The sequence below is a fragment of the Cetorhinus maximus genome, chromosome 7, assembly GCF_964194155.1.
Source record: "Cetorhinus maximus chromosome 7, sCetMax3.hap1.1, whole genome shotgun sequence".
Lineage (NCBI taxonomy): Eukaryota > Metazoa > Chordata > Chondrichthyes > Lamniformes > Cetorhinidae > Cetorhinus > Cetorhinus maximus.
In genome coordinates, this window is record NC_135885.1 from 27,997,345 (window position 1) to 28,014,197 (window position 16,853).

The 16,853-nt window shown below is 42.1% G+C and overlaps 1 protein-coding gene across 5 annotated transcripts in view; it reads left to right on the forward strand.

Annotated features, from left to right (window-relative positions):
* LOC144682673 (F-box-like/WD repeat-containing protein TBL1X) overlaps positions 1-16,853 on the forward strand; it is a 323,543-nt gene that overhangs the window by 257,267 nt on the left and 49,423 nt on the right. For all 5 annotated transcript variants that reach the window (XM_078545241.1, XM_078545245.1, XM_078545242.1 and 2 more), the window contains one exon: positions 7,731-7,876. In XM_078545241.1, coding sequence (XP_078401367.1) covers positions 7,731-7,876 — 146 coding nt within the window. The remainder of the gene's footprint in view (positions 1-7,730; positions 7,877-16,853) is intronic.

Below are 16,853 nucleotides of genomic sequence, written 5' to 3' on the forward strand. Positions count from 1 at the left end.
TGGCTACTATATCACAATTCCACATGTCAATCCTCACCCTTAACTCATCCGTTTTACCTGTAATACTCCTGGCATTAAAGTAGAGGCCATCCAGCCTTGCCTTACTCCCTTGAAGCTTATTGCAGCTGTACTCCCTCTGACTTGATTGCTTTACTGTATTATGATGTGTCCCTATTCTGCTAACATTCTGTGTCCCCTCCCCCTGCCGAATTAGTTTAAACTCCTCCTAACAGCACTAGCAAATCCACCCGCAAGGATGTTAGTCCCGCTCTGGTTCAGATGTAGACTGTCCCGTTTGTACAGGTCCCACCTTTCCCAGAAACAGTCCCAGTGATCCAGGAATCTAAAACCCTCCCTCCTGCACCAACTCTTAAGCCACGTATTCATCTGCGCTATACTCCTATTTCTGAGCTCACTAGCACGTGGCACTGGGAGTAATCCAGAGATTACAACCCGAGGGGCCTTGCTTTTTAGTCTACTGCCTAACTCCCTGAATTCTTGATGCAAGACCTCATCCCTCTTTCTACCTATGTCATTGGTACCAACACGTACCATGACCTCTGCCTGATCGCCCTCCCCCTTCAGGATGCCCTGCAGCCGTTCAGTGACATCCCGGGCCCTGGCACCAGGGAGGCAACACATCATCCTGGAGTCACGTAGACGGCTACAGTGGCGCCTATCTGTTCCCCTGACTATAGAATCCCCTATTACTATTGCTCTTCCTCTCTTCCTCCCCTCCTGTACAGACAGGCTACTTGTGGTGCCAGAAGCTTGGCTCTGTCTGCACTCCCTGGAGGAACCAGCGCCCTCATCAGCCTCCAAATGGAATACCAATTTGCGAGTGGGACCCCAGGGGACTCCTGAACTACCTGCCTGCTTCTCTTGGACTGCCCGGTGGTCACCCATTCCCTTCCTTCCTCAAGTCCTTCATCTGCAGTGTGACCACCTCTCTAAACGTGCTATCCACGATGCTATCAGACTCGCGGATGCTCCACAGTGTCCCCAGCCACTGTTCCAGCTCTGAAACCCAAGCTGGACACACTTTCTGCACACATGCTGGTCCCGGGCACTGGAAACGTTCCCGGCTTCCCATATGGAGCATGAGGAGCACACCACGGCTTTGAGCTCTCTTGCCATGACTTATCCCTTTAAATTAAACCTTTTAAATCAATTACTCTAGGGCCCTTCTTTCCTAATCCTCATTACCACAGAATACACAAACTATAAACCACAAAAAGACCTTAAACTGTAAGTGATAAAAGTAGTAAATACTTACCCGACCTTACCCACTACTTACCAGTCATTCCTTTCCCTTGTAGCCTTTACTACTGCAGCAGGGCAAGACCACTCTCTGAAGATTTAAGAAGTTGGATAGCAAAGAAAAAAATGCAAAGAGCACCTCTTCCCCTCTGCACCGAATTCCCACTGTGCATCAAATTGCCAATACCCACACTCACTCTGGCTGTGTCTCACTCATGATGAGGTCTCTCCCTTGTTCGTGTGCAACAGTCTTAGATGTTGATCTATTTCAATTATGAAAATATCCTATTATTAAGAATATAATCAGAATCACTTGCTGAATACAATTGGAAAAAAAATAGACAAACACTTGATCATGCCAAGCCAAAAAACTGCAGAAGCTGGAAACCTAAGTCAGAAAATGCTGGAGCCACCCGGGTCAGTTACCATCTAGAAAGATCAGATGAGTTAAGGTTTAGGTATGGACTCCATCAAAACTGGAAGGTATTACAACATTCATAATGAAATTGAACAGAGGAATGAGGCTGGAAAAACACCCTAGAAAATAAGTATAATTACAGTATCTGTAAAATACTGAAATATTAGCATAAGACAATACAGAGCATAAAGAAAGAAATTGGAGAAGGTTAGCATATTTATGAGGTAGATTGGAAGTGTGAAAAGCTGAAGGAATAAGACAAGTAGAAATTAAAGCTCAAAAGCTTGCAAAGTGGAGTAAATTCCAGGAACATGGGAGAAAATAAAAAGGTTCCAGAAGATAACCATTTAATTGAATGTTGCTAAATGATCCACATAAACCCTGAACTAATGGCAGCTACACAACTGAGGTTGAGAGGCACTATAGCAAGCTTCAATAAATAAGATACTAATTGTGCTTTACATTATGACCTGAAATCAGTCTGCCAAAACTTAGCAATTTTTGCATATTGCACAATCTGGATTTAAGGTGCATTATACATTCACAGATCAAAGAACAAACATTTTTGACACGCTGTCAAATACAGCGCAATAAAAGGGGATAACAACTGACTGCACCAGGGGTGATAAGTCAGGAATGTCAGGCAATATCTGATTATTAGTTCATGAATAATAACAAATGAGTAGTTATGAATAACACTCTATTTCTGATTATCGTTATGTTACTATCTAGTTACCTGTTTTACTATCCTAAAAATGATAAGTTCGGTCCATTTCACTAGATTGTCATACTGCAAATTTCGATGTCATGTTGTACATAAATGGTCTGATTTTAGAAATAGAGGGAAGGAATAGAGAGAGGCTGGGAATTCTGTGGGGAATAACTCACCTCCTGACTCCCCAAAGCCTGTCCACCATCTACAAGGCACAAGTCAGGAGTGTGATGGAATACTCTCCACTTGCCTGGAGGAGTGCAGCTCCCACAACACTCAAGAAGCTTGACACCATCCAGGACACAGCAGCCCACTTGTTTAGGACGCTATCCACCGCTTCCATCATTCACTCTCTCCAACTCTGACACACAGTGGCAGCAGTGTGTACTATCTACAAGATGCACTGCAAAAACTCACCAAGGCTCCTTCAACAGCACCTTCCAAACCCGCGACAAGGGCAGCAGATGCATGGGAACGCCACCATCAGCAAATTCCCCTCCAAGCCATCCACCACCCTGACTTGGAACTATAGCGCCGTTCCTTCACTGTCACTGGGTCAAATCCTGGAACTCCCACTCTAACAGCACTGTGCATGTAGCTACATGGACTGCAGAGGTTCAAGAAGGCAGTTCACCACCACCTTCTCGAGGGCAATTAAGGATGGGCAATAAATGCTGGTCTAACCAGCAACGCCAACATCCTGTGAAAGTATTTTTTTTTAAAAGTACATTTACTGAGCTAAGAAATAGAACAACTTACAAAGAAGAGAACAGAAAATTGTGAAAGCAATAATATTGAGTGGGACGAATAATGGCCAATGCAGATTAGTGAAAAATTTATTTTTGGTAATACAGTTGACAGAAGGGAGGACACTCTTAAATGGTAAAACTCTAGGCAGTAGATGAGCAAAGCAATTTAGAGCCCAGGTACTTGACATTAAAAGCGAGCTCATGGATTCAAAAAGCAATTGTAAAAAATTAATTAGATGTCAGGCTTAATCAGAAGAGGTGCAGAATGAAAAAGCAAAAATCTGCTGTGCAGAGCACTGGACAGACCAATTTGCAATATTGGAGGTAGATTTTAACTTTTAGGCAGCCACCTGACTGTTCTTCAGTGAAGAGGTTATTCAGGCTGCAGTGAAATAGCGCCAAGGTGTTCTGGCAGAGCTCGCTGGATTTGGGGCCAGGCAAAGTTGGGCAGCCTAGAGTAGGTCCTGGGGAGGTCATAATTATGGAAGGGAGAGAAGAGCCCAGGGCAGCAATGGCCCAGATTATTTTAAAGGAGCCTCAAAGGAACACTCCTGCCTCTCCTGGGCTCTCAACAACTGTTTAAAACGAATCTTTTTTGAGCCTCTTCGGTTGGATCGTCAGCAAAACCATTTAAAGTATGCCCAAAGCGCACTCCACTCGGTTCTGTCTTAAAATAGCGATTTGCATATTAAGAGGGAACCACCACCTGAACCAAACAGGTGTTTCGGCTGCCCAAAGGTACACCACCTTAAAAAATGGTGATTCCTGAAGTGTTGATGTTCATAAGGTGGTAAATCTACTGACACTATTTTGAGGCCTTCATTGTCCTGTTAATGCGGATTTTTGTGATTTTAAAAATCAGTCCCATAGTGTTTTGTCTTTTGGCTTTTCATCTTAGAAAGGATATACTGGCCTTGGAGAAAATTGATAATTCTCTGAGATTACACCTGAAGTAGAGGGACTGAGTTATGATGAGATCCTGGATAAACCTGCATTATAATTGTAATTTTTACAAGATCCTGCAATATTACTTGGGTCCTGCAATTTGTCACAAGGGCCTACCTACACAGCCAATATTTGGTGTAAAATCGTGGGCCTATAGTGTCTTTTCCTGTTAATTAAAACATTAATTCCCATGCACGCTGAAATGTCTGTGGCTGCAGTTTAAAATTTTGCCATATTACCTTTGCATCTTTGGTCAGATGGATGCATGGCTAGTACATTTAAAACTTGGGCCTTATTTGGGCCCTAAAATTACTCTGGGTTTGCTCCACCAATGCAAATGCAGGAGAGCAGAACCCCACGCCCCCAAATCCCAATCCCAATTCCCAGTAACGGGGTCAACTGCATGATTAAAAACAAACTCATCAATAGTGCCTGCCTAAACCATCACAAACAGCAGAGAGGAGACCCAACATGACCCAATGGAATATCTTTCAATCTTGCTGAAGAAAGGGTAAAAGGAGTCTTGTATGGAGCTTACATTCATAGACCTATTGGGGCAAATGTCCTGTTTCTGTGCTATAAATACTTAGTAAGAAGGTAATTGAGCACAAATACAAAATTTGCCTATGACATTAAACAATGCAATTGGAACACTGATGATGTTTCTTCATAGCTCCTAAATGGCACCTTCCCATCTTGAATTAACCTACTCTAATACATTTTAAATCTGTGATTATCTTAACAATATATTGAAATATTTAACTTTTGAAATTAGCAAAATAATTTTCAAATGTTATGTTGCAGAAATAGGCGTATGAGTTCAGAAACAAGATTATAACTTTCACCTTCAGTGATCTAAACATTACCATGGGGAGGATTTTTCCCTCGTCGGGTGGGCTCAGCGGGGGTGAGCGGGAGCAGTCGGAAGCCGACCGCTGCCCACGATCAGGGCCGGACTGCAATTTCACACTGGCAGGCCAATTAAAGCCCATCACGCGTGGCAGCGCCTAAGGCTGCCTGTGGGGGTGGGGGGCGAGCATGCAAGTTCGCGCATGTATGCGGGTGCGCGCTGGATAAGCTTCCTGAGGCACAGAGCTGCCTCAGGGAGATGAAGAGTTTAAAATATTGAAAATAAAGATTTTAAAAATGTTATAAAATATGTCCCCTCATGTGATTCTGTCACATGAGCAGGGACGTGTTATAAATGAAATGTTGAATTTTTTATTTGCTGATGGAAACCTCATCCTGCCCGTGCATGAGGTTTCCTAAAAAATGCAAAGGCCGCTTTTGGCCTTTTTGCCTGCCCGCCAACCGTAAGGTTGGAAGGGCAGTGAAAAATTTCTTTCAATTATAACTTTAATGGCCTTAATAAGCCTTTTAATTGTCGGTGGGTGCACTGCTAACTCCAGTGCGCACCCGCCGACCGAAGTATCACATGAATGCGTGATGATGTCGGGATGCTCGCCCGACATCATTGCACAGCATATTACGCGTGGTTGGGTCAGGCATGCGCCCACCCGACAAGCTAAAAATTTTGGCCCATGTTAATTTCCGGCACACCCTTCTATTGTTATGCTTATATTAGTGGAGTGTTAAAAATTTGATATTCCGCTATTAATTACTATATATGCAATTGGTAGTTTTACATGGAACCTGTTCTTGTATGAACCTGGTGTTAGTGTGCTTTAAACCACTTACTGTGGAATTTTATTTCTTGTATACATATGAGTATTAGAGGTTAAGGGGAAAAACTGATGAATCAAATAAGAAAGCATTTTGTCAAAAAAATGGATGGGAATTTCCATGGAGTTTGTCCTGTTCATCTATAAACTCTGGTAGAAGAGCCATGGAAGCCCTGGCAAAATGGCATGTCTGCCGGTGGTTCAGGGTTTCCTTGGCTCCTCTGCCAAAGTTACCACAGAGCAGAAGAGATGTATAAAATGAGCCAATTTGGTTTGAAACTGCAGTGCCCCAAAGCACCTTTCAACTACACCATTAAGCAGTGCTATTAAACAAAACAGGCATTACAGCTTGATACTGGGTTGCCTACAAAACCATCTGTTGTTTACAGGCTGTGTTGATATATATCTTGTATCATCATTATTTCCAAACAATAATATTGAAAGAGCCAGGACCCCCATTTCATTGTCATTTAGAAATCATGCATTCTCTCATGCAGACACGTAACAGAAATGTAAATGTATTTTATGCTAAATGTGGTATTTTGTCCGAAGTTTCAACCATAAAGCAAACTGTTTTGAGTAGGCATTGCATCATTAACTGCGCCTATTGTAGATATTTGCAGAAACTATTTCCTTGAAATTCCTCATACTGATACTTTCGAAAATAGGAAGTGAGAAATAACATTCACTTTTACCTGCTGCTGTTAATGCTGCAAAACATCTAAAGAATTTTCACGAGGCAAAGTTGGGAGGGGATCGGACCTGAGCAGGAGACACGTGTAGAGTAGGGAAGCAGCTGAAGATTTTCCCAAGGACTTAAGGTTGGATGGGCAGCTCAGTTAATTATTTTAATTGAGAGTTAAGTGGCCTTACTAGGCCTTTGACAGTTCGACAGGCGCGCAGCCGACTTGGGTGCGCAGCCGCCGAACTGAAAGTCTGAAAGACGCGTCGGGACGCACACCCGATATCACCGCGCGTCATTTTACACCTTGGGGAGCGGGTCCCACCCCCGCTCGCCAAGCTGAAAATTCAGCCCTAAGGTTTGAAATTTTAGGCAAGATGACTATCATAAAGGAAAGACTTGTATTTATAAAACACTCTTCACGACTGCTGGACGTCTCGAAGTGATTTACGGACAATTAAGTGCTTTTGAAATGTAGTCACTTTGGTAATGTAAGGATTTCAGCAGCCAATTTTGCGCTTAGCAAACTCCCACAAACAGCAATGTAATAATGACCAGATGATCGTAATATTCGTAATAATAATTGAGGGATAAATATTGGCAATAACTCCCCTGCTCCTCTTTGAAATAGTGCTATGGGACCCAGTCATCTGGGCAGGTGTGGCCTTGATTTAACGTCTCCTCTGAAAGATGGCACCTTTGACAGTGTAGCACACCCTCAGTGAGTGAAGTGAAAGTCGCCGTAGTCCCAGAGGACCATAGGCTGCTCTCTTATTAGAGTGAGACAACTGACGGTGAGTTTAACCTGCGGGTCACCACACCTCAGGCGAGGAGCGAGGTTGAGACGGCATGGATGACCTCAGCTGGTATGGGAATTGAACCCGCGCTGTTGGCGTCACTCTGCATCACAAACCAGCCATCCAGTACTGCACCGGAGTGTCATCCCTGACTTTTCTGCTCGAGTTCCAGAGTGGGCCTTAAGCTCAGACCTTGGCTGTGATGAACAGGAGAAAGTTCCACGTCATGCTAGCCTTAGGGAAAGCAGCCAGATAGCCTAGTGCCAGTCAGAATCAAGGATGGTGAGGGCGAGGTGAAAATGTGAGAAGTAGATGTAATATTTCTAAATCTGAAAAAATCTTCAGCATCTGGAAAAAAGTGCAGATAGTTAAAGATTGTATCCGGGCAGACCATGGTGTACTTTTCTTTATAAACATGGATGACCTCTGTGGATGATGCTTACTTGCAACTTTTTAATTAATGCTGCTATTTTTTTTTCTTTCAGGTTTCTCTCATTCAGCATTCACGTTTGGAATAGAAAGTCACATAAGCCAGTCAAACATCAATGGGACGCTAGTGCCACCTGCAGCACTGATCTCGATCCTTCAGAAAGGATTGCAGTATGTTGAGGCAGAGATCAGCATCAATGAGGTAATATGATGGCAAACAGTGTGTAACGCATTTAAACCCAGTCACTTCCTGGCTTCTGCTAGATAACAGTTTGTAGGTTTGACAGCTTATTGACTTGCTTCAGTGTTAAATTTTGACATTTACATATGAATGCACAAAGTAGGAAGTGTTTGAAAGAAGGATGGTTGAATTTCTGTGATACTTTAACACTGCAACAGTGATAGTTGCATTAAGAACCTGTATAGAATAATAAAATATATTGGTCATTTTAAGTGCCTAAAGCTTCACTTGGTAGGACCAGCTGAAAACCTATGTCAGCTGGGTTAAAGGCTACCGTAATAAGATCACTTTGGCTGTGTTGTTGGAGCTGCTTGTTATACTCCAGGTGAGTACCAGGAACAAATGTTGTCAACATCATCCATCCTAACCTCTTAACCAATAGCTACAGCATCTTGGATTTTGCCATCTGTCATGAGCATCTTCCATATAGTCTTTAATAGCACAGTTCCCTCTACAGTATCCTGTTCCTGTGTTCCTAGCATCCATTTCCAGCCCATCCACCTACAATTTCAAATGTTCCTGCAATTGAAGAACCTGTGACAAGACACTACCAAGCCCATCAGTAGTTTATATTAACTGCTACAGCAGCAACAACAACGTGTATTTATATAGCACCTTTAATCTAATAAAGGACATAAATTGAGAACATAAGGAGACTACAAAAGGATATAGATAGGTTAGGTGAGTGGGCAAAGATCTGGCAAATGGAGCATAATGTAGGAAAATGACAGATTGTCCATTTTGGCAGGACAAATAAAAGAGAAGCATATTATTGTAATGATGAGAGATTGAAGAGCTCTGAGATGCAGAGGGATCTGGGTGTGCTAATGCATGAATCGCAAAAGGTTAGTATACAGGCACAGCAAGTAATTATAATAAAATGTTATCACTTATTACAAGGGGAATTGAGTAGGGAGGTTATGCTGCTGTTATACAGGGCATTAGTGACACTATATCTGCAGTACTGTGTACAGTATTGGTCACCTTATTTAAGGAAAGATGTAACTGCCTTAGAAGCAGTTCAGAGAAGGTTTACTGGATTAATACCTGGTATGGGCGGGTTATCTTATGAGGAAAGGCTGGACAGGCTAGGCTTATATCTGCTGGAGTTTAGAAGGGTAAGAGACAACTTGATTGAAGCATAAAAGATCCTGAGGGGACTTGACAGGGTGAAAAAATGTTTCCTCTTGTGTACCCCCCCCCGCTCCTGCTGTTCCCCACCCCGCTCCCGCTGCTCCCCCCCTACTTTCCCGTCCACACTCTCGCCTCCACTGCCCTAGTACTCTCTTTGTGCTCTTCTCCCACCCATACTCCTGCTTTCTTCATGTTCTGCAGCCCCTCCCCACCCACAATGTTCCTGCTTACCTTCTGCTTTCCAAATGCTCTCTCTCTGCTTTGCTCTCTCCATACTCCTGCCAATGATAGGGAGACTCTGTGCAGTGAGAATCAGACTCGCCCATCTCACTGATATCTGTAAATAAATACCTGTTTTCTTAAAAACACTATTAAAATACTTATTACATGCAGAACCTTCATATTATTAGCCATGTATAGTGTTATAACCATGATTACCAATCCATTTGAAAATAGGACTTCAACCAAAAATGCTCCATCACCCTCTGAAAGGCATGTAACTCAGGCTAAAAAAAGATATTTTTTTTATTTATTAAAAATGCAGTTATACCAGTTCAGTTCTTAATTCCCCCTGCTACTTTAAAATAATTTCCCCAAACCAAAATAACATAAACATTTGTCAGTTTTAGCTGTTGTGTTCAGAGTTGTGTACATGTGAGGGAACGGCATGAATTAAGTTAAACAGTTAGGGAAGGCTTGTCAAATTTATTCTTGGATTCAGGGTGTATATGGCTAAAGAACTGTCGCTCAAGTATAAGAACAATCACTCAATTCCACGTTGACAATTATGCCCTATAATCTGCTTGAACTAGATGATAATTCAAAGTACATCCAACTAGCATTTGTTAAAATAAGCTTCTGGTTCAGCCATTAGAAATTATGGCAACGTCACATATTAGTTCATCTCAAACCTGCAATACTTGGCCAACCAGTCTGAACCTGCTGAGGGGCTGTTTGCAAAGCTTTGAACAGAAGGAAAATAGATCCCACTCTATCCCCCTACCTCCAGCATTCTGCAATTCAGTGTCAAAGCCAGACAAATTTTTGATTCTCTCCTACCCAAAGACCCACAGAAATATATCTGAGAATGCAGTTACAGAAATAATACAATGTTAGTCATATCAAAAATTTCCTATATATAAAATAGAGATTGCTGTAGTGAAATGAAATAGAACAGGTCTTCTAATCCATCGCATTAAGATACGATAAGTTCTGTAACATTGCACACCTGCTGTGTTACCTCAACCCGTCTAGCACTGAAACCCTGATCTGTGCCTTGTCACCTCCATGTTCAACTATTCCACTCTGTTGTAATAAAAGCAAAATACTGCGGATGCTAGATATCTGAAATAAAAACATAAAGTGTTGGAAAAACTCAGCAGGAGAGACTCTCCAGAGATGCTGCCAGACCTGCTGAGTTTTTCCAGCATTGTTTTTATTCCACTCTGCTAGCTATCGTCCAAAAAAACGTCAACTCAATAAAAAAACTTGGCTGTCCGTACTCTGTCTTACATCAAGTGTTACTCGCCCAACGTACCTGTCCTTGCTGACCTACGTCGGCTTCAATCTCCCACAAATATGTCAAATTTGAAATTCTGTCATTACGTTTAAATCTTCAGTGACTTTGCTCCTCCCTATCTCTGTAAGCTCCTGAAAGTTCCCCCCACTTCCCTGCATCACCAACACTCCTTTAAGCCTGCTGTAAAAATGTGCTGTGACAAAGCTTTTCAAACAATCTCCTTGTATTATCTTCTTCGGCTCAGCATCCATTTTATTGAAGCTCTTCGGGACATTTTTCAATGTTAAAGGTGCTACTTAAATCCAAGCTGTTACTGATTGAAATTAGCAGCATTTTAGCATTTGTTGAGAACCGTCGATAGCCTATGTATTTGGGTACTTTCTGATAATCCTTAAGAAATCATATCGAGATTAGGCAAGGTTTGAGTACTGCTTCAGGATGGCCATTACACAATCCAGAAGGGAGCTATTGCTGTACTAAATATTACTGCTAAGAAGTTAATGGGCAGTTGTTCATATATCACTAAATGTAAAACGCTGAGCATAGTATGTGTACAGTGGCAGGCTGCAAGCACTGATTAGATTTTTGGTCCCTCCATATTTGCATTTGTTGTGGCTTCATTCATGTGTGGCAAAACGAGGAGGAAAAAAAATTGGCTTAGTCACTGAATGGTAAAAGAACTAATGGGTGTAATTCAGAGACTTTCTGTTATCTGGTACAAAATAGGTTGGAGCAAAGTCTTCAGATTTTACCATGTTGCAGCTGAAAATGTATTCATACCTAGGCCTTGCTGCGTTATCTGTTATGTAAACAAAGCAGCATTTTAACATTTAAAAATATAAAAGTAATAAAAACTGGAGGAATGCTAGGACGCGCTTCTGTGCACAAAGGAGCTTTCAACGCACAACTGAAACAAAGCTGAAATTTTCAATGTAACTCACTTAGTATGCAGTGTCCATTTCCCTATGATGAGCTCAGCAATTTTTTGGAAAAGCATGTACATTCAAATCAATCAAGCAGCTATTTCAGTCTTGCAGCTTCACTGTAGTGTATAATTTGGATAATTGTAATCCTGGGTTAGCAATCAGTACACTAATGTGGAAATAGCTATGTGATCTGCAAAGAAAGCTCTTGCAGAAAAGTGTCTATGCCTGTCCATCTAGTTTAGCCCAGTTTTATTTTCTGGTTGAGAAGGTTTTTGGCAGAAGGTGGCTGCCGAGGCAGTACTGCTGACATGTGCTTTGCTATTTTCTTTGTGTCAAATTCAGTAAATGAACAGCAAAATCATTACATCATAGTGCTCAGGCTCAATTAAATCAAGCTTGAAGTAAACAGGAGATGTGAATAAGATTGGTAGATGGATCAACTGAATTATTCAGAGCAGGTGCAGTTCCTTTATCAGATGTCATCAATTTAATGCATGCTGGGGCTTCACTGCTGTATTTAACCCTTAAGCTGAAATGAAATTCAGGAAGGTAACATGATGTAGCTTTGCATTATAAACAGCCTTTATGTGTGCACTGAATGTCCATGAAACCAGAGGCATGAGTTGAGTGTCCACACCCCCACCACTCTCTCTTTTTATCTCCTTACCTGAAGTATTTGACACCATGCTACTACTCTTCATTGCCTCACTCAAGTGATCGATCTTTATAAGCTGACCTGAACAATGAGACTGGGATGTTTTGCTAGAATTATGCCAGTTGCCTAGCATAACTCTAATGGGCAGGGGCAGAAAAATGAGCAGGGCTCTGTGCCACTAGCTTCCTCTCATTGTATAAATCTTGTACAAAATATAAATGGTGGGGGCGAGGAGGGGTAGTTGGGGGTTGGCTGATGACGGAAGTTCCCAGTAAGTAATGATGGTAGAGTGTAGACAGTCCTGCAAGCATGGATGTGTAGAGTGTGATTAATACACAGGGATTGTAACCCCTCCCTTCTACTGTTTTGTTATTCTTTGATTGGGTGTGGACAACACTGGCAAGATCAGCATTTGTTGCCCATCCCTAATTACCCTTGAACAGGGTGCCTTACCAGGCCATTTCAGAGGGAAATTAAGAGTGAACCACATAGGCCAGACCAGGTAAGGATGGCAGATCCCCTTCCCTAAAGGAGCATTAGTGAACCAGATGGGTTTTTAATGACAATCGATGATGGTTTCATGGTCACCATTACTGAGACTAGCTTTCAATTCCAGATTTTATGAATTGAATTTAAACTCCACCAGCTGCCATGGTGGGATTTGAGCCCACGTCCCCTGGGTCTCTGGATTACTGGCCCAGCAATATTACCCTGTGCCACCATCTCACCTTGTTCCATTTCCTGCAGGTGGCAAGTAAAAATCAGCCTTAAAGGGTTTAAATGAACCATATTAAAACACAATAGTGCTTCTTATATCTGATTTTGTTCATCAAAATAGACATTTGCTGATGAGCCAGATAGTGCACTTAAGAGGATGATTATATGCAGCAATTAAAGTTCAAAATGCAGATGCTTGCAGGACTCATCCTTTCCAGTAAGAGCTGAAATGCTTTTTCATCACTTTGCCTGAAACCGTTTTCAACCATCTCGTAATTAACTCCTAAGGCTCAATTATGGAAGAGCAAATAAGGCTCCCCCGATGGCTCAGGGAATTTATCTAATGAGTATTTAAACACGATTGATTCCTGCCCTGAGCTGAGTGAGTTGATCTCAGCCAAGCTGATGCTAATAGATGCATCGGTCTCGGGACCTCGGGTTAGACAGGAGAAAATTCAGCCGCTGGAAGTGTGAGTTTGTGCACATTGGGTTTGGCTCTGCCGCCCCTTTGGTAAATAGTCTCTCTTCTCACTGTTGGGGTGCACAGAAGAATGATGGGTCTTGGGATATCAGCAGCTGCCAGGTACCCACAGTTCAATAGTTCAGCGGAAAGTTCAGTGCTTTCAGGGTTAGAAATAAAAGGAGAAAATTGATGAGGAAAGAAAAAAAACTGAAATATTTGACTCCTAATTGAAGGATCAGCACATGATAACGTTCTTAGTGTTATGCATTAAGTGGCTGTAAGTGCATTCAGTTACTACCCTGTTGGGAATGCTGCATGGAGGTGTCAGCTGTGGCTCAGTTCATAGCACCCTCGCCTTTGAATCAGAGGGTTGTGGGTTCATGTCCCACTCCCGGAAACCAAGAACTGTGATTGTACTCGAACGAGTTGCAATCTGTGACTGTTGATAACTCGAAAGAGTTTCAATGTTATAACATCTTACTTACAGAATGTAGCAAGTAACAACACTAATCATCGCACAGCTGCGGTGATAATTTGGCACCTAAATGAGCAGGAATTGGAGGTGCTTAGCCCCTATAAGTAAGTTTCTGGGAATTATACTAGTGGAGCCAATTGCACAATGACAGCCATAGCACCATGAAACAAGAAAGGTTGATTTATGTAGTCTGAATTCATTGTAACTGTGGTGACGGTGACCAAAAATGTTTGCAACGTTCAGACAGGGCTCATTCCCTCACTCCGTGAATTGGGGAGAATGAACTGAGAGGTGGCTGAACCAGACCTCCAAAAACAAAATACGCTTCGCAGTGCCACAGACTATCTGGCCAGTAACTCTCTGAAAATATGAGGCTACCTACCAGTGTGTCTTGATCCATTTAAATGGATCAAATGCAGTCCCACCTCATGCTGCTTGCCCAGTTGAAATGGATGCATTGGAGATTTGGGAGACCTAATCTTCTCACTCAGGCTGTTTAAATGTTGTATTGAGCTGAGAAGACTCTTAGTTGCTTGCATTTTCTGTAAACATTGCCACAATCGTTGTTTATACTGTTAATTGTCATATCTTTACACATTGAGGGTTTTTCAGTGTTTTCAATTGGTGTAGGTTGGTGGGGAAGCTATCACTCAGAGAGCTCAATGTGCCGATTTAAAGAGGACCCCACTAGCTTTGAGCGTGTGTAGCTGTTTCTTGCAATTTTAAACTGCAGTAGGTGTGAAAGGCATGAAAGTCCATTAATCCAGTCTTCCCCACCCCCATCTATTTCATTTCAACTGAACCCCTCCCTGGTTTTGTTTGATAACTGCTCCTTTGTTTTCAAGTGCAACAGCCAATTGCACCAGGTTTTAAGTTCACGGAACCTGGTAGGGCACATGTCATAGAAGAACTAACAAAGGATCCTGCCCCCTGGGTTGGGCTTAAGCTCTCAAGGTGGCTTTTGATTGTACCAGCAGTGAAGTTGACTTCTGTTGGAAGTTGAAGGTGCACCTACACACTGACAAATATGTGCACAATGTGTGTGTCACTCCTGGGTGTCAGTAAATATTATGCGGCTACATTGATCTAAAATTACTTAAGGTGTTTGCCTGGCAAAGCAGTACTTATTGTTTATCCCTGAGACTCTGAGCGCATTGAGTCAATCATGTAGTATCAACCAATCAAAGGTTTTTTTAAAATTAACGTCCGTCACAGCCAAGGGCCGAATTGAGGTAAATTTTACAATCAATTCAAATAAAATACAAAAAAATGATAGAACAAAGTAAAATAACAACATGTTAAATCAAAACAAATTAATTACATTGAATTCATAAACATGTAAACTTTACCAGCATTGAATGATGATAATGGCTATTCAGGCTCATTTATTATATTAACGAGATTCCCACACAAACACTATCCAGAAAAATGGCATTTGGATGCTTCCCAACGATGGTCAACACAAGGTGCTTGATATGACCTCTAGCTCTGCATCCCTGCTGTCACCAGTGGCATCATCCTTGCCTCAACACATGGCATGAAACTTCACACTCCCAGAGAGCAGCAAGAACACAGCCAGGCAGGCGACGAATCCTGGTGGGAAACAGGCACCCAATTCACCAGGCACCATGCACACGCCCACCAGTGACTGTCACATCCCGACACAGCCGGGGTACTCCACCACGGCAGTTGTCCCCCCCACAGGATCGGCAGGAATATGCCCACAACCTGCAAAATGCGCCAGACAAAACAGACGCACAAAAAAGGAGCCTCCGTGCCAAAGAAGCAATGGCAGGAAATTTAAAAAAAACACGAAATTCCCAAGAGTAGTACCAGAAGTGAAAAAAACAGAAGTCCATGCTAAGATCCATCAGCAGCATTACAACCAACAGTGCCACACCGGAGGACCTCGAGCCAGAAGTTGCATGGGAATCTTGTCATATACAGGCAGACAGGATAGGGTTGTGACTCCCTTCCCTAAAGAACAATTAACTAGTTGGGGTTTTATACCTTTCTGACACCTTTCATGGTCAATATGTGGTGCTAGCTCACCAATTATCTGTTATTAAGTTAAATGTCCCAAGTTTCTACAATGGCATTTGAACCACCAACTCTGTGTTGCTAGCCCAGTGCCATAACCGCCAGGCTACAGCAGCCCAAATTAAAGGGATACGTGCTCTTTGAGGTAAGTGCTTGCATATGGTACAACAGACTTTCAACCACTTAAGACTGTGCTCTCCTGGCAAACTTTCCTATGTCTATAGCTGATTTGGATTAGGGGAGGTACTTCTATTGAACTGGGTCAATTCTATGCTCTGCCTGTGCAGTCAATCTCGTGTATTGGGGCAACTCAACACATTCATTCCATGATTGCAAAATTGGAACTCAGGAACTGTTTTTATCCAGCTGTTGATGTTTTAATCCACCAGCATGGAAAACTTACTGGTAATATTAAGCTTACATTGCAGTTTGAAACTGGACTTAATACAAGCAAAGTTGCCTTGATGCTTGAAGTGCTGGTTACTATGTGGAGATAAATTAACATAAAAATGACCGAGTTTGAACCTGCATGAGGCTGTTACAACCAAATTTTTTTTTAAATCTGTACTCAAGGGACATATAGCTTCTCAATTTTAAGCTGTGTCTCAGTTTCTAAGCTCCAGGCTGAACAGCATGAGAACAAGTGTTAGAATTGACAAACTAAATAACTTCCTGTTGTTTCAGATACTGAGAAACAGGGCTTGTGGGATTCAAGGAATTTTTAATTTTTGGCATCATGATCCTGTGCTGTTGCAGATTGTGGGTTTGTTGGTGTGATTCAGCTTTTCGTCAGTTAGCTGTCTACTATAAACCTCAAGCCTTGACCAGTACAAAGATGCAACTGATTTGTCAGATTTATATATTTCAGTATGTGATGTCACTGTAGAATGTAGCGATTTCCAGTTCAACAATGTCTCAATAACTTCTTATATTCTTTCTATTGCTGGTCTATATTTATCCCATGTAGATATTTAAAATAAATTAACCATTTTGGTGGATATATAATTGG